Source organism: Malus domestica, chromosome 15, assembly GCF_042453785.1.
Source record: "Malus domestica chromosome 15, GDT2T_hap1".
In the NCBI taxonomy this organism is placed as follows: Eukaryota; Viridiplantae; Streptophyta; class Magnoliopsida; order Rosales; family Rosaceae; genus Malus; species Malus domestica.
The window spans coordinates 12,243,026-12,266,392 of record NC_091675.1 but is presented as its reverse complement, the minus strand read 5'-3'; the positions used below and the strand labels follow the sequence as shown (position 1 = coordinate 12,266,392).

The following is a 23,367-nucleotide window of genomic DNA, read 5'->3' as shown; positions in this document are numbered from 1 at the left end:
TTTGCAGTGATATATATTTGGCATGCTTTAGAAGATCCGCTATGAGTCATATACTAAGTCCAATGAAATTTCAATGCGAGTGATAACAACTCAAGTGATGTTTTCTCATTGGAAGGCACATTAGACATAATTGCTTCTAGCATGAGAAGTTTGAAAGTTTAAAGGCTAAAGACAAAGAGTGCTAGCAGTGTTTCTCCCAGGAAAGTTCTAGTGAGGGTTTTGAGGCCTGATAAATGAAAATAGACCAAGTGAACATATATTAAAGCCAAATCTAACGGTCAAGAGATTATCCCTATTTAAAATAAAAAATGGGGATCCCTTCCCTTAGGGTGCGTTTGGTACGTGGGACGGGACGGGACGGAACGGGACGAGGCGTTCCGTCCCGCGTTTGGTGCGCCAAAAATGGGTGGAACGGGCTGTTCCATGGGACAGATTTTGGGTGTTTTTGCGTCCCACCTCCCCCCTGGAACGGGTTTGTTCCACGTCTGTGGAACACAATGTTTTACCATTTTAAGACAAATATACCCCATGTCTTTTTCAAAAATTACACCCTCGTTCTGTCCCGTCCCGTCCCGTTCCGTCCCGTCCCGTCCCGTCCCGTTCCGTCCCGTCTGCGTACCAAACGCACCCTTAAAGACTTCTAACAAAAGCGCTTCTATTAACTTTACATTAGAAATTTAAATAAAATGCAAGTGCTTCCTAAAAAAACCACATAATAGATTCTTCTTCTATATAATGAATTTTTGAACCGAGAACCACTTTTAAATTTTTATGTCAAACATGGTCAAAACGCTTTTAGTGATATGATAGAATTTATAGAAGAAAAAAAAGTGTGTAACAAGTTTTAAAAATATGTGAAAATCCTCAACCCTTCCAAAATTCCTACTAACATTATTCATTCATCATTGTAATCTCATTCAAATAAAACACGTTCTCTAAAAATTAAGGACGTCAGACGACACTCATCACAATTAAGCTAGGGTTGGTCCCTTAAAGAAACTAAAGACAAGGGGAAAAGAAAAACAAATATTTGAAATTAAATTGAAAACATCCGTAACAATTAATGTTAACTTGTATTCTACTTCTTGGGAAAGGGATCCCCGGATCCCTTCCTCCTAATCCACCAAGTTCGAGGATTCGGGCTATTAAAATTTAATCAAACGACTAAAGTTATTGTAACTTTTTAAAGTGGATCCCTATTTGTAGCCGTTGGATAAAATTTCAATGCGCCCGGATCCTTAGACTTGGTGGATTAGGAGGAAGGGATCCAGAGAAGATCCCTTTCCTACTTCTTGATCCAACATAAAACCTGTCAGAAATCTGATTAATCCAACGAAAGTCGAACCTACGACATAGACTTCTGATGTGGCATCAACTTTCATCGGTAGTGCGAGGAGTACACAGTAATCCTTTTCCAATTTCAGAATAAGCATAAGCATTTACAGTGGCTTCATTAGGACAACTTGATCATGTCAGCTGTAGAACAACTTTTAGAAAGAAAAAAAACATGACTTCTTAATTTTGTATATTTGAGTTTACGAGAGCTGACCCTTTAAATGCCTATATCAGGTTGCCCTAACGAAAGAGTAATGTTATTCATACCATGTTTTTGTACCATATTTTCATACCACTTTCTCCTTCCTTTCTTTGGGTTTTGCAAATTTTTCAAATGATGTGGTTGTCTATATCAGATGCCATATAAGGTAGTATAGAAATATGGCATAAAAATATAGTATGAATATCATTACTCCTAACGAAATTCTTTTCATATAAGACTGCCCCACGCAAGAGTACTCGATTTGATGGCCACAACCGCGATTGAGTGTCCTAAAAAAGCAAGTAAATGACACAAGCTAAAGAGAGAAATGGACATTCCTTTACTTTTCCTCCTCACTTTAATTCTCCCCTCCCTCTCCAATGGCTCCGCCTCCATAGGACCACCATAAATATCCCCAACTGTACTACAAGTCTCTCTTCCACATGAAGAAAATGGCCAAAACAAAAGGCTGAATATATAGATGAGCTCATCAAAGGAAGCTTCTACTTCTGCACATCACTCTCCCCCACGTGAGAAATACAAAAAAGTCTATGGTGCTAAGGAGTATTTTATATTCTGGGCTTTATAATCTAATGCTTTAAAAACTCAAAGTATCTTATACCCCGGAGTACCATAGAAAATCTCAAGAATAAGGAGAAATAAATGCTCCATTGCAAAATAAATAATCAAACATAAACAGCAGTTATATTTTACTGCATTTCTTAAAAGTGAATAGCATTTTACCCTAAAGAAACCAAAAGAGATGATACACACACACATACAGAGATGTATATACATTTAACTGTTGGAAAGAAGAAACGAGGAAGGATCGTATTTCATCATCTTCTGTTCGCTTAATTATTATACTCTTAATTATTAAAACATGATCATGAAGATGCTCTAATAAGGGGTTTCACTGTCATGGTCCCTGAGCTTATACCGGAGTTTTATTTTGGTCCTCCGCCAAGTCCAACTCCTCTTGCAATTTCTTCTCCCTAATGAAACAGTCAAACTACTGTACTTCTCGGTGAAGTGCTTCAACAAGTAAAGTCCTTTTCTGCTCTCTTATCTTTAAGATATCCTATATATTTTCCCATCATTTTCATGGCTCCCACCTGGTGCTACTAGGCTGCTACCTGCTGTTTCCAAGCATGAGAGAGTTATCAAAGATGAGAAAAGCAAGAACTCTGGCTGGTACCAGCTGCTCTTAGCTGCTATTATTTCTATAAATTTGTGATTTGACCCATAAACTCAACCAGATTTGGACAGCTTTATTTACTGTTAGGTTAAATTCCAAAGCTTCTCATCTTACCAACCCTTTTTTTGGCACCATGCAGATGAATGCACGTACGCATCCCTTTAACTATTAAGTTATATCTCAATTCACACTCTTCCTTCATGTCTTCCTTTTTGTTTATTTTAAGAAGTAAAAATCTCTATTTTTTAGATGATCTACCTCAATTTGAAGTGTTCCTTGCTTCTAAAGTCACCCAAAGATTGACACAACAACATTCTCGTATCCACTATCGAAATAAAAAATCCCATAATTATTACTTTGCTCGAATAAAAGTAAGCTATGATTTTTCGTCGTCAAACTTATTATAAATATGGTCTTTTTCTCCTTTCATAACATGATGTGTTTTAGTCCGAAATTTAGTGCATCAGCACAATATCTATAACATACAATAAATCATAGATCTTAGCTAGTTGTAGTATGAGGACATATATTCAATTGTATAATATTGTTAAGGTTGGTTACACGATTACATCACATAATTTATGTGAGCAGTCACGTGCTTGACATACCACTGTTATAGCGATGCATTGCATACACACTTTTGGAACGAAAATACATGGACAATGTTGCTTTATGTCTCCTCGTGACGCTTGGACATAAAAATTTCTCCTTGAACGAAACCTAAGCAATTATTGGTTAAACAAAAAGAAACACTGTTCCAGCCTTGTGAAGATTCGAATCTTTTCATCGGAACATTCCAAAACAAAACGAATTGCGGATCTGACGACTAGGAAATTCCCCTCAACCCAAAAATTCGAAAGCGTAATTCTAGCATCCAAATACCAATAAAGCTACCTCCCCACGCATTTGCCAACTCAGCCGTCATAAATCTCACAACTCCCAATAAAAACGTCAAATCTTCAAAAAATCGTTGCTAATTCCATCAGCTTATAACCTCCCTTTCCTCCCCTGTTTCTCTCTGGACCAAACTTTCTCCTCCGCCGGAAAACCATCATTTCCGGTTGCGGGAAAGCCAATCCGACCGTTGGTGGCAACTGGGTTTTTCTTGAAGTTCGAGTCTTTGTGGGTTTTTTGGTAATTTAATTATGATGTCGGTGGCGTCGCCGAGAAAATCAATAACAGAGAAGGTGTTTGAGAGGGTTGGCGGGTATTCTTACCTGAGCAGCTACCTCAAGAACAACGGCGGCAGCCACAGCAGCCAGAGACACCACCGCCACAACCACCACAAGGCGTGCGAGAACGACGAGAGTGATGACGATTACTACGAGGATGAGGGGACGGTGGAGCTCGTGCAGATTGGAGCTGAGAGGACCAAGAACGTCTTGATTCTCATGAGCGACACCGGCGGCGGCCACCGCGCTTCCTCCGAGGCCATTCGTGATGCCTTCCGCATGGAGTTTGGCGATGAATACAGGGTAACTGCCGATTTCGGTTCTTGATTTCCCTTCAGAATTTTTTTGGGTTTTCTTCTCTTTTTCCTTCATTTTGTTCATAATTTAATGGTTTTCTTGTATATATAAAATAATAGTAATAATAATAATAATAATATTTTATTGTATTTCTTGATCAAGTTTATGTTGCCAAAATTAATTACATTTAGATTTAGTAATTATTGATGTTATAATCTTTGTTTCTACAATTATTCATGAGATGCTTATTCGATTTGATATTTCAGATATTTGTGAAGGATGTGTGGAAAGAGTACACAGGTTGGCCGTTAAACGATATGGAGAGATCGTACAAATTCATGGTGAAGCATGTGCAGCTGTGGAAGGTTGCATTTCACAGCACCTCTCCCCGATGGATCCACAGCGCCTATCTCGCCGCCATTGCAGCCTACTATGCCAAGTAAGTTCCCTTACCTCCTTTTGCTTTTCGCTTTCAATTCAACGAAAACCCCATAAATAACTCTGCAAGTAGAGAGAAACTTCGGTAGAGCTGTGCCGTGCAGAAGGTATGATCGGGCACCCCTACCAATGTATTTCTCCTGCAACTGAAGCTAAGGTTTTAGTCACATAATTCCTACTAAAGTTTTTAATGAAGTATGATACTACTCTTACGTATCTTTCCAACTTTTACCTGTGCTTTTAATTTTCGATCTTTTCTTTGAAATGATTCTTCTCATCCACTTGTCACCTAATCAATTGTTAGAGACTAAAGTAATTGTGAATTATTGATGGGATTTGGGTGGAGAATCCGATTCTGATCGACTTACAAAGTCTTAATTTTTACCTAGATTTGTTAATTAAGTATTGATTGGGGAATTATTTTAACTGAAGGGAGGTGGAGGCTGGTCTAATGGAGTACAAGCCGGACATCATAATCAGTGTGCATCCTTTGATGCAACATATTCCTCTGTGGGTGCTCAAATGGCAAGGCCTGCAGAAGAAGGTGATTTTCGTGACGGTTATCACAGACCTCAACACCTGCCATCCTACATGGTTTCATCCTGGTGTCAATAGGTGCTACTGCCCCTCACAGGAGGTAGCGAAAAGGGCGCTAGTAGATGGCCTTGACGAGTCTCAGATACGGGTCTTTGGCCTGCCCATCCGGCCCTCTTTTGCTCGGGCGGTTCTCTCCAAGGTGTGTAGTGTTGTGTGTTTGCAACTTTGCACATCTGAGAATGTGTTTGTATGTATGAAGATTCAATATTGAGTGCTTGGTTACTGAATTTTATTCATTGTGCCTTTATTCGCACCCTCTAATTCACGGTTGTGTAGGATCAACTTAGAGAAGAACTCGAAATGGACACTGACCTGCCGGCAGTTCTGCTCATGGGAGGTGGCGAAGGAATGGGGCCTGTAAAGGAAACTGCAAGGGCTCTTGGAGAGACACTCTTTGATAACGAAGCTGGAAAACCAATTGGTCAGCTGATCATCATATGCGGGCGGAATAAAACCCTCGCTGCCATGCTTGAATCCGATGAATGGAACATTCCAGTGAAGGTACACATTAGTCCTTGCTTGTTAAAACATGTTGCCTCGACAACTTCGATGCAGTTTTTGTAAAGATTTCGATGTGGCATTTTTAAGTTTTTTACATTCTTTGAATTCGCAGGTTAGAGGATTTGAGACACAAATGGAAAAATGGATGGGAGCTTGTGATTGCATCATAACAAAGGCAGGACCTGGCACAATCGCAGAGGCATTGATCAGAGGGCTTCCAATTATCCTCAACGACTACATTCCCGGACAAGTAAGTGATCATTTTTCGTGCATTTTCTTCTCTTTTTTCATACAACTTGTTCAAACTGATCGACTAACATTTCCACTTGGATTGCCAGGAAAAGGGCAATGTGCCTTATGTGGTGGACAATGGGGCCGGCGTCTTCACCAGAAGTCCCAAGGAAACAGCGAGGATTGTCGCGGAATGGTTCAGCACGAAAACAGACGAACTGAAAATGATGTCGGAGAATGCACTAAAACTAGCGCAACCTGAGGCCGTGTTCGACATTGTCAAGGACATCCACGAGCTTGCCCTCCAACGCGGTCCCATGGCGAACATCCCGTACATGCTGACATCTTCGTTTACGAGTTTAATCTGATTAATTACCGGGGATTTAATTTGATAATTCCCAGTACTAGAATGTCATGCCTTGTACAGAGATACAAATAGTTTCTAAATCATCCATCATTCTTTGGCCGCAATGGTTATAAATTTTCCTTTTTCTCCTTTTTTTTTTCTTTTTTTTTTTAGAATATTGGAAATTTGGAAGTGGTTGGATATACGTAGGATGATGCCGAGGTTGACGATGTTGTATATGTTAATATGTTTGCCTTGGTTTGGTTTTTGTTTTTGCTTCAAACTCAACTCATTTGAGGCTTCAAAGCATGCAAAAGTGGTCTAGCTTTTAAGAAAACCTATATTCCGAGTAACTTCCCTTGGCTTCTAACTATCAATCGTCAAACTTATTAACGCGATATTCAAATTTAATCTCGACTAGATAATAGTTTAATTTTTTATGTAGTTGAAGAAACACATTACTCTTACCAATACCCAAGTTTTGATTGAGCTATTCTTTTAATTGCATTTCACGTTGTAAATATAATTTATCGTTTGGCAATGCGATGCGAAAAGCAAAATCAACGTGCAAAAATCATTTTCTAACACGAAATCGTAGTAATTTGGAAGTTGCTTTTTCGTTGTTTGGCTCCATGTGGATCTCTCCTTCCTAAATCAGGCAATCTATCGGTTAGGGTTTTATAGTCAATCAGAAAAGTATAAGGTGGCTTTGATCCACCTCCACCTCCACCTCCAACACTTGATCATCCATCTCAGCTGTCTTGTATTTTTTTTTGGCGGGCTTGGTAGTTAGCGGTTGGAGAAAAAGGCATTCACCAAAACCACACAACCAAATAAAAAAAAAAAAAAAGAGAGAAATGTTGGATTAAATTATTTTTTTTCAAGTATAGTTTTGGCTAAAATTGGTAGTGGACACCATAATCACGGAACTTTAATGAAAAGCTCATGGTACTGTTCACTTTAATGAAAAACCATATTTTTACATTAAAAAGTCAATACTGGTACTATTTACTTTACCTTTTATGTTGTTCTAATCGTTAAAACTCAAAGTTTTCAAGTCATTTTCATTAGTTTTTCTTTTTAAATTTGATTACTTTACATATTATTGGAGGAGAAAAAGTCACCATTTTAAATTTGATTATTTCACATAATTTTGAACAAGAAAAAGTCTTCAAAGAACGTAACAACTTTAAAATAAGACAAATCCATATAAACAAATTATCTATATAGAAAAATGCTACAAAACTCTTTTAAATTAGGATTCTCCGTCACCTCATTTTTTAGTATAATATTTTATAATGTTGATGTGGAATTGTGCTAAATAGATAAAATGATGGAGAGTCCATGAAGAGTCCAACTTTTGAGAGAGTTTAGCATTCCTCGTGTATATAAAACTAAAAAATAAGGACAACATAGATACATTAAGGCAAACAATGACACCAAAAAAAAAATGATGATATCACATAATCACAATGAGATTTTTGTTGACTAATTATGTAAGAATCACTTGTGTTTATAGGTGTTCTTAGCTACAAAAAGGGATCCTTTCTAGATCCTTTCCTTCTAATCTTAAGGATCCACTAATCCAGACCCTTGAAATTTGATCCAATTGCTACAACAATAGAACCACTTTAAAAGTTATAATAATTTTAGTTATTGAATCAAATTTCAATGACCCGGATTGGTGGATCCTTAAGATTAGGAGGAAGGTACCTAGAGATAATCCCTTTCCCTTAGAAATACGTCAGCATTTTCACTAAAAACTTACATTCTTTTTTAAGAACCTAGCACTCGGCAGCATGGCTTTTCCAAAAAACACTTTCATTTCAAAATATAGCAAAACACTTTTGGTTGATAAAGAAACGTCTTTAGCTATTTCAAAAGTCGTAAAAAACAAAACATAACATATAGGGGTGTGATATCCACACATCATTTTTTACTTCTTACACATCTTTTTAATTTTTGGTCATCGGATCGCATGAATTGAAGAAGATCAAAGGACAAAAATCAACAAAGGTATGTGAGAAGTAAAAAATGGTATGTGGATAGCACAACCCTAACATATATTAGCATATTTTCACAATCTAAATATTTGGGCCTCTTTAGCATGTCAATGAATGGTACTTATAGACCTATTAAAATAATATATAATTATTGTCGGGCCTAATAAGATGAGCATGGGTAAGGCCGACTAAAGGATGAGAAAATAAGTCATTGGACCTACAAGGCAGCCTAAGGAATCCAATTGACAGAACACCTACACAAGAATGCAGGACAACTGCCACCATTGATCACTCATAGCACGAATGTCCACTGACAAGAAGAGACAAGAGCATCACTTAATAATACTTTATGACCACTTGAGGCAATCGGCAGATCTGACAATTTTCTAACATAGAGCTCCAAAGACAAGTCTGTTCGGACGTCAACTACTAGTTATGCGTTGGATATCGATGAGAAATTAAATCTGTGAAGAGATATAAATGGGGACATGCCTATTGCGTAGCTAAAGTACTTTTCAACCACTATTAGGTGAGCTATGCGCTTTGGTACTTGTTGACCCAAGATAAGGGGTCTGATCTACAAGAGAAAATTACATTACATTATTGTAAAGTGCTATTCTAACCCACATCACAACAAGGACGTAGCCCCATATTTAGGGATGAATCATTTTATACTTTGTTCGTAACCTAGCTTTATGTCCCGAGCACACTAAGAGTAGACTATACTGATTTTTACTAACCTTTCAGTTTTGAGCTTTAACAAGTTGTTGAACCCAATTTATGTTGGAAGTGAATGCATATCACTAATTACACATGTGAGCAGGAACCATTAGATTAAAACGGACGAACGAGATGAAGTTCTTAACCTAAGATTCAACCGGGTGAAAAACCCCATTTTCACGGTCAATTTTCCAAGCCGGTCATTTAACCCGGTTGTAGCATAACTTAAAAGTTTAATTACCACCGTCAATCACAAGTGGTGCCTACATGTGATTGACGGTTGAGAGGGCGAGTTGTAACGTACTCTCGAAGGCGAGGTATCACCTCGCAGGAACCAACTCCCTCCTTCCTTCTTCCTCCCACCAAATGCCAATTCTCTGTGAAAGCTGAAAGCTCCAACAATTCCAAACCCCCATTGAAGAAATTATTCGACCAGGTACTGAATTTACTACCCAATATTTACTCCTGTATTATAAATTTCGCTTTCTGTTTTCCTGGCAATTGATCAAATCTAGAGAGAGAATGGTGTCTGGTAGCTGAGAAAATCTAGAGAGAGAGAGAGAGAGAGAGAGAGAGAGAGAGAAACTAACGAAGCTGAATTCTCTTTTCAATGTTTGGATAACAATAATTACACTTTCTGTTCTCTTTCAATTGCAGTGATAAGCTTCTTATTTGGGTTAAATTTCTCTGTTTTTTAATTTTTAATTTTTAATTTTCATCATGTTTTCACCTAAATTACCATGTAATGTCTTCATCGCTGAATTTTCAGGGACCCAATTGGTTGTTTGGAACTAAGTCGTGGTGATACGTAGTCGTTCGGCTCAGAAAGATGGTAAAGCCTCAATCTTTTTTTCCTAATTTTCAATTTTATGCTCATCATTTTGATAAATTGTGGAGGATCATTAGCTGGTGATCGTCAATTTTTCGGTTTCGACACATGTTTCTTGAATACACTGAGGAGAGAGATAAATGTCAATGAAAGATTTAGTTAAAACAGCAGTTGACAACTATGGTGACAGGTTTATCACTCTAGTTTCGTTGACGATGAAGAAATTACTAAAGCTTGTGGATGCCCTCTTTTACCTTTGAAAACCCACATAAAGGGACCTGCCCCGGCTTCAGAGCAAGGTTTAGATGTTTACACGCACATTCATATTATTAGCTGATGAGATTGTTTGATTTGTCGTATTTTTTGTTGTTGATACGATGAATCTTCTTCTGCGCAGATAGAACGGATATTGTTGATGAAGCGATTACATTCTTTCGAGCTAATGTTTTCTTTAGGAACTTTGATATTAAGAGCTCGGCCGATAAGCTCCTCATTTATTTGACATTTTATATCAATGTGGCTTTGAAGCGGCTTGAGGGTTGCAGAACTTTGGCTGAAGGAACCAAGGCCATTATTAATTTGGGACTTGAAAAAGTTCCTGTTCCTGGAGAGCCAACTTTCCCTTTCCCGGGACTTTTTCCTCTTCCTCAGTCCCAGCGGGAAGCAGGTGAAGCTCTTTCTCATCTGTGCTTACATTTAGAATCATTCATATTATTTACTCTTATATGTTAATTGATTAAGCCGATTAAAATGATAAGCTAATCTAGTTTCTCAATTGCAAACCTTGGATATATGGCACTACGATTTAGTTTTTGATTAAGTTATTCTTGAAGTCTTCTCTTTAAGTTCCAGCCTTATGGATATTGATGAACATAAAAATCGAGTTGATTTGGAATGTTCTAGCAGTTAATGTTTTGAACAAACGCTATCACTCTAGTCCTCGTGGACTGTCACAATACAAGGCGCCCTACCTTTGTTTGGCTGCTTGACTTGCTTTGTTTGTTTTCACTTCAGTTATCAATAGATGATTGATTTTTGACCTTCTGAGATGACCTTGAGACGCCTTCATATTTCTCAGCATGCTTATCCGGTTATGGAACATGCCTTCATTTATTGAACCATAGATGGTCTTGAATCGGCTGACTCGTTGCTAGACTGTCAATTCCGAATAAATAAAGAAACAGACCCTCCACAGGGAATGCTTTCATTAGAGTTTCACATATTTCGCTAGGATATCTGAACTTGAATTGTTAATAACTAACACATGTATTCTTCTTTTGAGCCAATTATTGAGATAAGACAGTCATATTGTTAGTTCTTCAGTTTAACTCTTCAGCATGACATACCGTCAGTTCCATGTAGAACATTCGTTGCATCTTCCATACATGAATCCCGGTTTTCTTTTTCTCCCTTTAAACTTGATGCTACACTATCGATTCTTCTTAAAGGTAATTTTCATCTGCCCGCTTCAGACGCTAAATACATACACACACATACATATATACATTATCTTATATCTCAAAGTATTGAATGGTTGCAGAATTGCTGAGGAATTATTTGAAGCAGATACGGGAGGAAGCAAGCGGGAGATTATTGAGCGTTGCTTATAGACCGAATGGGACTCCCAACAAGTGGTGGTTGGCGTTTGCTAAAAGGAAATTTATGAACGTCATTGTTCCGTCAGCCTGAGTAGAATAGCTGCTGTTGTGGATTCTGAACAGGCAGCAGTGTAGTGATGTTGAGCCACCAGATTACCTTGCACATCGGAGACACCTCTTTCCGAAACCTACAGTGTATACTTTCTCTTCCTCTTTCGACAGAGCCCTGTATACGAATAAAACACCGATTTTTCGACAGAGCCCTGTACCGCAGAGTAAACACATCTCATCTCATATACTTGCAGAGGACCATGTCATTCGTACTTCCACACACGGACTAGTGATGACGTGGTGCTCCGTATTGACGCAAGGGTTATAAAACTGACTAAGGGTAGATGGATTCAATTGTTTACCAGAAAAGGAGAACAACATGATTTGTAGTAATGATTTGGGACTAAATTTGTATGGACAAATAGAAACATGAGCTAATGGGTGAAATCATAGTCCCAACTCCCAAGCAATCCATAGTTTTATAGTCCAATCCCGTGATTGTGAGCCAACAAAATGATTGGGTCTGTTTGGTAGCTCTGCCAACTTTTTGAGCCAACAAAATGATTATGAATCAAAGAATGCTGTTATGCATGTAATAATTAAGAAATAGGGAGAATCGAATGGGACACCTCGATGTTTGGAGAAAGGGCTCTTAATCGAGGTATAAACCCTTTATCCAAACGCTATGTATGACAATTATAGAAACAAATGCTAAACACTGATCAAATGAATCAGAACCGACCAAAACTTATAATCCAGAAAATGGTTTTGCCCACCGCTCTTTAAGCGGAGAAATTTTTCAATGTGATCGGTACACGGAGTGATACATCATGTGTTGCTGCACAAATGATGTGATATGTATGTTAAAAAGTTAATAACTTAAAAAATAAAATTTCTCACCATTTACATAAAAAATATATGATTTCCCCTTTATGTTCCGATTACAATGAAAATTTTCTGTTTTAAGTGGTAGTAATGCTTATCGACGTACTAATTATTTATTGTGATAGTGAACATCAGCACCAGTTTACGATGGTTAAGAAAATGCACTAAGCAACATGATATTCATTTACAACATAAAAATTACTGAAATGATTCGAACTTGACAACTCCCGTTACCATACGGAGATATTTTAGCTAAAATTATTGATTTTTTGAAAACCAAGTGTTTACCTTATTTCTTTTCCGTCAACTTGTAGACCGAAGAAAGCTGAGCAGACTACTACACTTACTCATCACACTCCCAGGTCTTTCACTCCCATTCCCTTCAATCTCAGCCGTTGATCTCTTCCCCCCATCCATGAACCGTATGTCCTTTAACCTTAGGGTTTCCACCATCAATTTCACCCCAATCTCCTCCACCGCCACCATCATCGCCGTCCATGTCGTCGATGGCCAAGATCACTCACCCCCGCCAACAGATCAACGGCCACATTCTGCCTCAGCCCTGTCCTCACCTTGCCGAGTTCCTCTCCAACAATGGCTCCAAGCCCTTCCGGGCCTTGCAGGACTGTCTACGGGTCAAGCCGCCGGGTGGCCGCGCATCTATCCGCCGCGATCCCAAGGAGGTCCCGCGATGTGGCGCGTGCGGGGAGTCCGAGCGTCCCAGACTCTATGCGTGCATCACGTGCGCTGCCGTCCACTGTCACGTGCCACCCGGACCATCCCACGCTGCGGCTCACGCCTTCTCGATGCCTCCCGGTCACGAGATCGCCGTGGACGTTGACCGAGCGGAGCTCTTCTGCTGCGCGTGCAGAGACCAAGTCTACGATCGCGACTTCGACGCCGCAGTCGTCCTTGCTCAGACCGCCGCTTCGACTCTGGCCTCCTCAGCCACGTCAGCAGTCCAGCAGTACGCGCCGGAGAATCTCCGGAAGCGACGCCGTATCGACTACAAGCCGTGGATACCGAATCTGAGAGAGCAATACTTGGTGGGGAAGAATTCCAGTCCCCTAAACGGCGACGTCTCCGATTTGCCTTGGGGATTGCGCGGGCTCAACAATTTGGGGAACACGTGCTTTATGAACTCGGTTCTGCAGGCATTGCTTCATACGCCGCCGTTGCGGAACTACTTCCTCAGCGATCGGCATAACCGCTACTTCTGCCAGAAGAAGAGCAATGCCGATAACGCCTCCAAGAAAACTGCTGCCAATACTATTGATGGTGGCGGGAACAAGAGCGCTGCGCGCGTGTGCTTGGCCTGCGACATGGACGCCACGTTTTCTGCGGTTTTTTCGGGGGAGCGGACGCCTTATAGCCCCGCAAAGTTCTTGTACAGGTTTGTAATCTGTACAAATCGCATTTTAATCACAATGTAGGTGGTCAGGGGTGCAGGGATGGCGAAAATATTGTTTGATTTTTTCGGGTTTTTGCTGATCTGTTGTTGTGGTAATGCCGTAGTTGGTGGCAGTACGCCGCGAATTTGGCGAGTTATGAGCAGCAGGACGCGCATGAGTTCTTCATTTCTATGCTTGATGGGATTCATGAGAAGGTGGATAAGGATCGGCGGAAACCCGAGAGCCAAGGTTAATTCTTTCTCAATCCGAAACTTGTATCTGTTAATTTTCATGTTGTGTTTTATGTGCATGCTGCTTGAAATTCATGGGGACATCATAAGATACAATTGCTAAAGAACAAAATTTTATTGTGTATTGTTTCTGAATGTATACATGGAATTTGAATCAGTAGGGCCCTCTGTGTTTAATTTCTTTCTGGAAGCTCCTATACTTGAAACCGCATTGGATTTTGTAGAAGTTGATCATTTCTGAGAGCTTTTGAAGTTCATCTAATACTGAAATTTCTAGATAGAATCCTGCCTCTGTCATAGAGTAATATAAATTGGCAAATTGCTAATCTGGGAAAAAAGAAGAAGATTTTATCGAATTATCTAGTTTTACTCTTGGATCCCACTATCTGTAGCTCCTCAGAGATTTTGCTATCTCGGGAAATTGTTAGGTTTGGTTTAGTGCATTTCATAAGTCGTAATCGCTTTTCGTTGGCCAGCTTAGAATTTAATTTAATATCGTGTCTTTAGTGTATTTGTGGCCGCCTAGTGGTAAACTAGTGTTGCGAACCCTGTGATGGGTTAAGAGAGCTTCCCGTAATACTTTTCTCTTATATCAGAAAATGAGCTGATGGGCTTTACAAGATGGGAGTGTGAAAAGTTAGGTGCTATGGCAATATTGCAAGACGACCAACTTAAGAGTTCCTAATGAGCAGTTGACTTCCCCAACATCTGTATTTTTCTCGTTTTCTTTAAACTAAGGTGACTTTAACATGTAAATGCAGGGTGTGGGTTTAGGTATCTTGCTTGTTGCCCTAGGAGTTGAGAAGTGCTGAACGATTTAGGGCTAATTTTCAACCTCTACCTGCTGGCTTGATGGCGTTATCAGCTTCACCCAGTAAGTCAACTTTCATTTAGCTGTCTTGGGTTTATCTAGCTGGGAAGTTCTCGTATTTCATAGTCCTCAATTAACTCAACCTTTGTGCCATGTTTAGGGTCTAATTACAACAATGACCCCAAACCCAGAAAATTGCAAGATTCTTCTTTTAGGTTCGCAGTCAGCAAAAGTTTTCTTATCAGTCCTGTGGGTACTCCAATTCAAACTTTTCTTGCATCATCAGCCATCTTGTTGCTTTCTACCTACTTCTTGGCATAGGTTGTTATCAGACTTTAACTACCTTTTCTTATCACCTTGGAAACTGAGCATTTCCCTTGTCATTCAACTTCCCTATAGTTCTGAGGAGTGAGGAGGTGCATTTTCCCAAAATTATTGTTAATGATATAACTGGATGATTGAGTAGCTGACTTATATGGGACGTATAGGATATCTGACTAATCTGGGACATATAGGATATAGAGGCTGCGCATTATCAATAAAGCTTTTGTTGTATCTGTTATGTTAATGTTTGTCCATTAGAGATGGATTCCAAGGCATTCTTTCTATTGTTTCCAGACATTGAATTGTTTGATATTTGTCTGGACGTGGATCTTCACCTCAATTTGCATGTACTTAATGAAAAAAAAAGTCGCTGATAAATTTTCATTTCTTTTGTAGTGCAGGCAATGGAGACTGTTGTGTTGCTCACAGAGTTTTTTCTGGTATCTTGCGATCTGATGTCATGTGTATGGCCTGTGGTTTTACGTCTACAACATATGACCCATGTGTGGACATCTCATTAGATTTGGAACCTAACCAAGGAGGTTCTGCAAAGACTGGGTCCACAAAGTCAAGTCATTCTTGCAATGGCGAGGCAGATTGCATGAATTCCAGCCAAAACTGTGGGGTTTCTACCCTTATGGGATGCTTGGACAGCTTTACGAGACCTGAGAGATTGGGCTCTGACCAGAAATTTTTTTGCCAGCAGTGTCAGGTGAGGCAGGAGTCTCTCAAGCAAATGTCCATAAGAAAGCTTCCCTTGGTTTCATGCTTCCACATCAAGCGATTTGAACATTCTTCGGTGAGGAAAATGTCAAGGAAGGTTGACCGTTATTTGCAGTTCCCATTTTCGCTTGACATGGCTCCTTATCTTTCTTCTTCCATCTTGAGGAGCCGATTTGGAAATAGGATTTTGCCTTTTGCTGGGGACAAGCCAGATGCATCAAATGACTTATGTTCAGAGTTTGAGTTGTTTGCTGTCGTCACTCACACAGGCAAGCTAGATGCAGGCCATTATGTGACGTACTTGCGATTGAGTAATCAGTGGTACAAGTGTGACGATGCTTGGATCACACAAGTTAATGAGAACATTGTGAGGGCAGCACAGGGCTACATGATGTTCTATGTACAGAAAATGCTATTTTACAAGGCAAGTGAGAAACCGAGTCCTACATGATCTTCTGGCCAGAAAAGTGAGCGATGAATTTTTGTTGCATGAGATGAAAGATGGAAAAAAAGGGAAAAAGTATGGAAATTCATGGTTCGGTTTTGTTTGCTGGATAATATGTTATCCAGCCGCTTTTGTCATTGGTTAAAGAAATCAGGCAGCTCTCTACGTGCTCAGAGCTCACCGAGGACGAGGATGAACTCTCAGATGGAGCGTTTTGAGCCTGAATTTTTGGGGCAGTCTTGCATTTGGGAAAGTATTTAATTCGTAAGGGTTGATATTGGTTTCTGATAAGAAATCCTATTTCCAGGTATTGGTGATGGTTGATTCTTTTCTCATGAATCTTCTTTCATTCACAGATGTTGCAATGCTTGGACAAGTCTAGTTAGATTTAGATTACCTACTGCCTACAGTTGACTAATATCAATGTCTAAATCAGCAAATCTCATCTTAATTGCATATGTTTATTGATAGTTTTATTTGGAATTTTACTGTGAGTTTTTCTGTGCCCTATTCTCTGGTAGCAACATAACTTATCTACTCCAATGCGACAAAATGTGGTTGAATAAAGGTAGTGATTTTCCCTCTCGTTTTTCTCCTTATGCACTTCTTTAAGTTCTGTCATTGCATTTTCATTTTATTTATTCAATCTAAAGTCTATGAGACTGAGAGTGGTGCGTGGGCAGAAAACGGGATTTGCGAAAATCCCTCCGCTTGACTTTGTTTTTCGAACAAAATTCGCCACTTGAAAATTAAGAGAATTTTTTAACTTACCTTTTGGTGGGTAACGGGAGTCTACTCAATTTCCTCGCAACGGGCTGACAATCATTTGATACGAGAATCAAACTTTAAACCTCCCACTTATGTATATGTGTGTGTAGTATCTGTTATACTAGCGTCACTTGTCATGTAACTTTAGTCCCAAGTTTCTTCCCCTCCTAACCCTCTACCAGAGTTGGGCTCGGGGGAATTGAAGAGGCTGAATTGAAGATGGGTTGGGTTTGAAAATTAAACATTGTTGGACCCTTCGAACTCATCATACGACCCAACAAATTGAGACTCCCAAATTCGCGGGAGTTGCGTGGGGACCCAACAGCATGGCCCCACCATATAAATCCAAAGGATCCGAATTCAAAACAAATCTGAGCCACAAACCCAATCCGTTCCGTGGCGCAAAAATGCCCCTACGACGCAGCACCAGTAGCTCGCTTCCTCCTCCTCCAAAATTTGCACAAAACAAATTGAAATTTTCCACCTTTTAGTCGTCACGGACTAGACACGGATAGAGACGCACTGAAATGGCGAAGCTCACGCTCAGAGCCGAGAGCTCCTCGTGCCTATTTTCACACAGCACGGGATCGCAGCCATCGTCGTTCGTGTCCACGCTCGGACGGCGTAGTTTGATTCGGTTCCCTCCGAAGCATAATTTGGAGTTCAGAGTGTTTTGTAGTATTAAGGAGAAGGAAAGCGTCAGAGAAACTAAGAGGGTCAATGGGTTACCGGTGGATAAGCTCCAACGGGCGGGTTCGGGGTCTGGGTCGGATTCTGAGGGTGAATCGGGTCTGAACAGCGGGTCTGGGGAAGTGGGTTTTGATTGGGATTGGCCTCCGTGGAACAGCGTGCCTCAGAGGTACAAGCTCATTGGGACTACCTCGCTTGCGTTTGTTATCTGCAATATGGATAAGGTAAGTCCTGTGGCTCTGCTAGCTCTGTTGTTATTTCTCGCTTAGGCATTTCATCGAACAAGTTCAAGGCATGAAATTTTTAGCTTGAACATTGTTTCACTTCGGGTTGAAAAGGAAAGAGATTTACTGCATAAACGCAATTGGACGTTGTTTTGGATTTTAAACGAATCAAGTTTGCTTCTTTTGCATGTGGGATTGATTAAGTTCGATTTTTGGGTGTTTGATTGACAGGTGAACTTGAGTATTGCTATAATTCCAATGTCCCACCAGTTTGGATGGAGTTCATCCGAGGCGGGATTGGTTCAATCCTCATTCTTTTGGGGGTATGCATTGAGTCAGTTGCCTGGTGGCTGGCTTGCCAAGATATTTGGTGGGAGGTTTGTTTTTTAAAAGCTCATTACAAGTTTTTAGCTTGTTACTTGTTTATTTATACTTAGAACTATGCAGCATTGTTCAATCGTGCTACAATTATTCTATGTGCTATGACTAGAAGCATTTTAAGAATTGTTTGTTCACTGATGCCACGATATTATATGCCATTCTCATCTATCGTTTTCTTCTAATGCAGAAAAGTTCTTGAGTTTGGAGTATTAACTTGGTCTTTGGCTACAGCACTTGTACCTCTTGTTGCTGGATTTACACCTGGTTTAGTTTTGTCAAGAATTTTGGTACACTCATCTACCACATATTCTATTTTCTACAGATTCTTGTAATTCAGTTCGATTTTGTTTGGCCTTTTGTTTTCCTTTGGCCTTTTGTTTTCGTGTTTGATTCCCATCCTATTGTTGGCTTGAGTGTCAAAAATGTGTTACTTACTGAGAGCTCTTTTCTGTGAAGTACAGGTAGGAATTGGAGAAGGCGTTTCCCCATCCGCTGCAACGGACCTTATTGCCAGGCATGTATGACATTCTTATGTATCATAGATTCATAGGTGTTGTTCATTGAAACATACTTTTGTTCAAATTCAGGTTGTCTAGTGGATTCAATTTCTTTATATTTAAGACCCTTAATAAGCTTTTACCTAATGCAGGACAATACCATTGGAAGAGCGGTCACGGGCTGTAGCATTTGTCTTCGGTGGTCTGAGTGTAGGAAGTGTTGCAGGGTATGTTGAATGGGTTTTGGAAGATTTTTGTTTCTTTTTCAGAAATGAAAAGGGAAATTTTGAATCAGAGTACAATATGAGGACGTTTTAATTTTTGGTGTCATCCTAAAGAAGAGTTTGGTTTTCTTATGTCTGTATATTCGTTGTGTACTCAGCCTTCATTGATAGCCATTTGTAACATTGGACTTCTTGCAGGTTTCTTCTGGCTCCTCCCCTTATCCAAAATCTTGGCTGGGAATCTGTTTTTTACATATTTTCCTTTTTGGGGATTGCTTGGTAAGTAGCTGTCTCAGACACTCAGAATTAGGGGTCTCCTTTTTTTTAATTTTTTATGAAGAATTAATTCACTTAACTTGTTCCAGTCAATGTGAAAACTTATTTATTTGTTATCAATATGCCAGGAAAAAAACAATATTCTTTTTCCTTTTTTGCGTTTTCTGCCAAGTACTAACCTTCCATCATAATTTATTATAAAGGAACTTACTTGGCCAATTAATTGTTAATAGCTCTCTTCTTTTCTCTTTTTCTTTTCGAAAAAAAAAAAAATGAAATGTTATTGTGGAACACTGAAGTCTGGCTATATGCTCATGTTGTTTCCTGATATATCTATCTTGAAGGTATCTGGGATTTCAGTTTCTTGAAGGACAAGCCTCATGGGTTGGTGAATCTATTCCACGTGAGCATTTAATCCCTTCTCCATTATCCTTGTTTATTTGGGCAAAGCTTATATTTTTTTCCTGTAAAAATGCGCAATTGATTACTTATCCGAAGGTAAAGTTGACTAGAAGTCAATTTAGTATTAAGGACCTGTTTCTTGGAGTAACCAATGCCATCTGGTCATCATATTTTTTTGTTAAAGAAAAACTGTTTGGTTTGGGAATTATGAGAAAGCTTCATAATACCCATTTATTTTTCTACTTAATGAGCATTTAATACTTGGTAAAGGCTCCACAGCCACTGTTGCTTCTGCCTGTCATTTCGCATTGTAGTTTCTTCACTACAATGTCTCTCTTTATGATGCAACGAGCACCATTTTGCTAATGTATCAGCAATCACAATTGTTGCCACAGTTACAATGATCATTACCATTTACAAAGATATACACACAATTCTAGCACTGCATATTCCTCTTTCATTCATTACGAATTTGTCACAATGCATAAAGTTGACCTCCAAGACTATTAATTTGTACAATGTTTCACAAGAAAATTTGTCCTATATCTTGATGATGAGTTGTCAATACTTCAATTCATGGATAGTGTGGTAACGATACCAGATGCTGTTGGCAAGATCAAAATTCAAGGATATGTTTGTGCATTATTTTCACGTGCTACATTTCTTGCATAGTGATGATTCTTTTTATTCATTTAAAAATACTTGATAGGGTCCCAATCAACAGATGTGAAGAAAACATGGAGTACCGAAGAATTAGGTGACTCTTTGAAGGTGTGATTCTTTTTTGTGTTGTATATGTGTGACTTGGGGCAATGCTGGTGTTAGCCAGGCAAATGTTCTGAATATGACAATTGAGTGACGAATGTTAAAACTTTATTGTTGTTTAGACTAATCCAGAAGATAACTGCAACCTTTTGATTTACATCATTGCTTTTAAGTTTAATAATCATAGTTTACATCTTATCGTAACATGTAGCGATTACTGTATACGACTTTGGTTTCTTACTTGCTTCTATTTAGTAGGGTGTACCATGGAAAGCATTTTTTCAAAGTCAAGCTGTATGGGCAATGATATATGCTCATTTTTGTGGAAGCTGGGGTCATTATACTTGCCTAGCATGGCTTCCCACCTATTTTAGGTAATTCATGCAGACTTTTACATTGTATGATGATAGGGAGGTATGATTTACCTTATTCGTCTATTTAACTAATGTAAGTTGTGACGGCACTTGCCAACAATTGTGACCGTAACTTGGTCTAGGAAATAGAAGGAAAACAAAAAGTACTGGATTAACTTAAGGTCATTTATAAGTTATCTAATCTTTTATTGAAAAGTATGTTTATAAGGACTTTGTATCTGAGGTAAGTAAATTATTTTCTTTGCAGTGAGGAGCTGAACCTGAATTTGACAGAAGCTGCATGGGTAAGTCTAAAAAGTCCACCGCTTTTTGGTTCTTAGCGTTCAAGATAGAATTACCAACTTCAGCCTGCAATATCTTATACCACGTTATACATATACTTAAGACTTATTAATTCTCTACGAATCTGCCCATCAAAGCATTATATTTCTGCATAAGGTATTACCAATTTATAATAAAGTTTATTCAGTTGTCTGATATCGGGGTTTTTGTTTGTTTCAGGTCTCTATCCTTCCTCCATTGGCTTCAATCTTTGTGACTAGCATTGCATCACAATTTGCTGATAGCTTGATTTCTAGTGGAGTTCAAACCACTACAGTAAGCATATTTTAGATTGAGCTACTCTGTTGTACTTTATCAAGTCAAAAAACTTCATCGTGATGAAATTTTTAGGTTTTTCCTACAGAAGATGAAAAACGCCCTCAACAGTTTTCTCAAGTTTATGGATGTACTTCCTTTTGCTTGTTCATTTAATTGCTATTTACCTGTCGAATACATAATAAACTTGTTACGTTCATAATTTAGTTTTGAATAATAAGTTTATGGCTTCCATTATCATTCCTTAACTAGCTAGAAAGTATTGACTATTTTATTAGGGTAATGTTTGCACTGAGATTCACTCTTAATGTTTCTGAATCCCTTGTTTTGTACATGTAGGTCCGAAAAATTTGCCAAACAATTGCCTTTTTATCTCCTGCAGCTTGCATGACTCTTTCCTCTGTTGATCTAGGATTGCCCCATTGGGAAGTTGTTGGAATTCTCACTGGTGGTTTAGCCCTCTCAAGCTTTGCGTTGTCAGGTACAGAGCAATCGAAATTGAGACTTGATTGTGTAGGATGGTGAATACAATGTTTTAATCTCTTACGCTGTACTCTTAATGTAATAATCAAACGTGCAGGATTGTATTGTACCCATCAAGACATGTCACCCGAATACGCAAGCATACTTTTGGTATGTAAATTTACAAGAACCGTGATTTGTATTTATGTTCTGGAAGATGCTATGGAGCATCCTCTTTTTATTTATGATCCACCTCTTCCATTCACTTGGTTACAATTCAACTTTAAATATGATTTCCACATTGTACACATCATCGGTGTGAAGGGTGGGTGGTGGAAGTTTGTGTCTTTTCATCTATAGTCATGCATGATTCCATTCAGTGGTCTGACTCATCTAGGTAGTTCTTTTCTTGGCCAATTATTGACGTAAATTTACTCATGAGTCGTGATAATAAGAGCTGTATACAGTGCAACTACTTTTGGACTTGATATACATGTATGTCACCAAAAACCATGTCCATGCATTTTCTTAAAATCAAACATACTCAGATTCTTATAAATTCGGTTGATGTGACGGATTCTAATTTTCCACTCAGGGCATTACCAACACTGTTGGGGCGGTACCTGGAATAATAGGTGTTGCCCTCACCGGCATTCTTCTTGATTCAACTCATTCATGGAGTGTAAGTATTCTCTGTTAGTGAACCTTAACCCTTTCCTACTTTCAATAGCTTACATCTTCCCAATTAGTTCGTGGTAACTAATTCACTTGCGTGTTATGCAGATATCATTGTTCATTCCATCAATATTTTTCTACCTGACTGGTACAGTCGTTTGGTTGGCGTTTGCCAGCAGTAAGCCTCAAACCTTTTCGAAGGGAGACTGACCTTTTTTGTAGTTCGGTCTTTTTATCTTGAATGAAGTTTCCAAACAGAGGGAATCTTCATTCAATGTATAACTAGTGTCACCTGTGTTCGGAAATTAGCTTAATACTCGCCGTTTTGTTCATTCTGTACATCTAGAAGGCAAGCTACCACACATGTATATGTAATCTTTCATGCAGTACACTTTTTTGTTGTTGTAATCTCGATTAAGTGTTCTTGGTTAGCCCCCAAACGACGACGGGTGAAATCTGATATTGTACAGCTGTTTTAACAGTCCACAACTTCACGTTGTATAAATATGTTTCGAAAGGTCAGAAGTTTTTGTCGACATTTGATCACCATTTAGTTTGCACCACTTAGGGTTTGAGATGATGGATCATTAGTTTCTTTGATAGTCTTTGCATTGCACATCAATCGTCATGTCCTTGAGGAACTTTGAATTGGTTCCGATATTTGGTGAGCAGGGATCCAAACAC

At 39.1% G+C, this 23,367-nt stretch overlaps 4 protein-coding genes across 5 annotated transcripts; all 4 read left to right on the top strand.

Moving 5' to 3' along the window:
• The first annotated feature begins 3,533 nt into the window (after positions 1-3,533).
• On the top strand, positions 3,534-6,452 carry LOC103401643 (monogalactosyldiacylglycerol synthase 2, chloroplastic-like). Its single transcript, XM_008340357.4, has 6 exons — positions 3,534-4,210; positions 4,471-4,643; positions 5,075-5,378; positions 5,516-5,740; positions 5,853-5,990; positions 6,079-6,452. Exons 1-6 carry the CDS (start codon positions 3,881-3,883, stop codon positions 6,337-6,339), a joined length of 1,431 nt encoding a protein of 476 aa, XP_008338579.3. The 5' UTR covers positions 3,534-3,880; the 3' UTR covers positions 6,340-6,452.
• Positions 6,453-9,284: 2,832 nt separating this feature from the next.
• Positions 9,285-11,725, top strand: LOC103400057 (actin-related protein 2/3 complex subunit 3). Its single transcript, XM_008338742.4, has 5 exons — positions 9,285-9,476; positions 9,810-9,872; positions 10,060-10,168; positions 10,267-10,536; positions 11,410-11,725. Exons 2-5 carry the CDS (start codon positions 9,870-9,872, stop codon positions 11,556-11,558), a joined length of 531 nt encoding a protein of 176 aa, XP_008336964.3. The 5' UTR covers positions 9,285-9,476; positions 9,810-9,869; the 3' UTR covers positions 11,559-11,725.
• An 832-nt stretch (positions 11,726-12,557) lies between these two features.
• On the top strand, positions 12,558-16,831 carry LOC103400056 (ubiquitin C-terminal hydrolase 22-like). The gene is made up of 3 exons (XM_008338740.4): positions 12,558-13,796; positions 13,919-14,043; positions 15,582-16,831. Exons 1-3 carry the CDS (start codon positions 12,901-12,903, stop codon positions 16,352-16,354), a joined length of 1,794 nt encoding a protein of 597 aa, XP_008336962.3. The 5' UTR covers positions 12,558-12,900; the 3' UTR covers positions 16,355-16,831.
• A 658-nt stretch (positions 16,832-17,489) lies between these two features.
• On the top strand, positions 17,490-23,208 carry LOC103400054 (probable anion transporter 6, chloroplastic). 2 transcript variants are annotated; one of them, XM_008338739.4, is made up of 15 exons: positions 17,490-18,030; positions 18,262-18,407; positions 18,599-18,698; positions 18,873-18,925; positions 19,061-19,135; positions 19,331-19,411; positions 19,753-19,811; positions 20,520-20,581; positions 20,834-20,949; positions 21,197-21,233; positions 21,451-21,546; positions 21,886-22,027; positions 22,127-22,179; positions 22,604-22,690; positions 22,792-23,208. In XM_008338739.4, the coding sequence occupies exons 1-15, from the start codon at positions 17,644-17,646 to the stop codon at positions 22,891-22,893; spliced, it is 1,596 nt and encodes a 531-aa protein (XP_008336961.3). In that variant the 5' UTR covers positions 17,490-17,643; the 3' UTR covers positions 22,894-23,208. The 2 variants fall into 2 exon arrangements, with proteins under 2 accessions (XP_008336961.3, XP_028950411.2); XM_029094578.2 differs by having other exon boundaries at positions 17,494-18,030; positions 20,535-20,581.
• Positions 23,209-23,367: the final 159 nt, after the last annotated feature.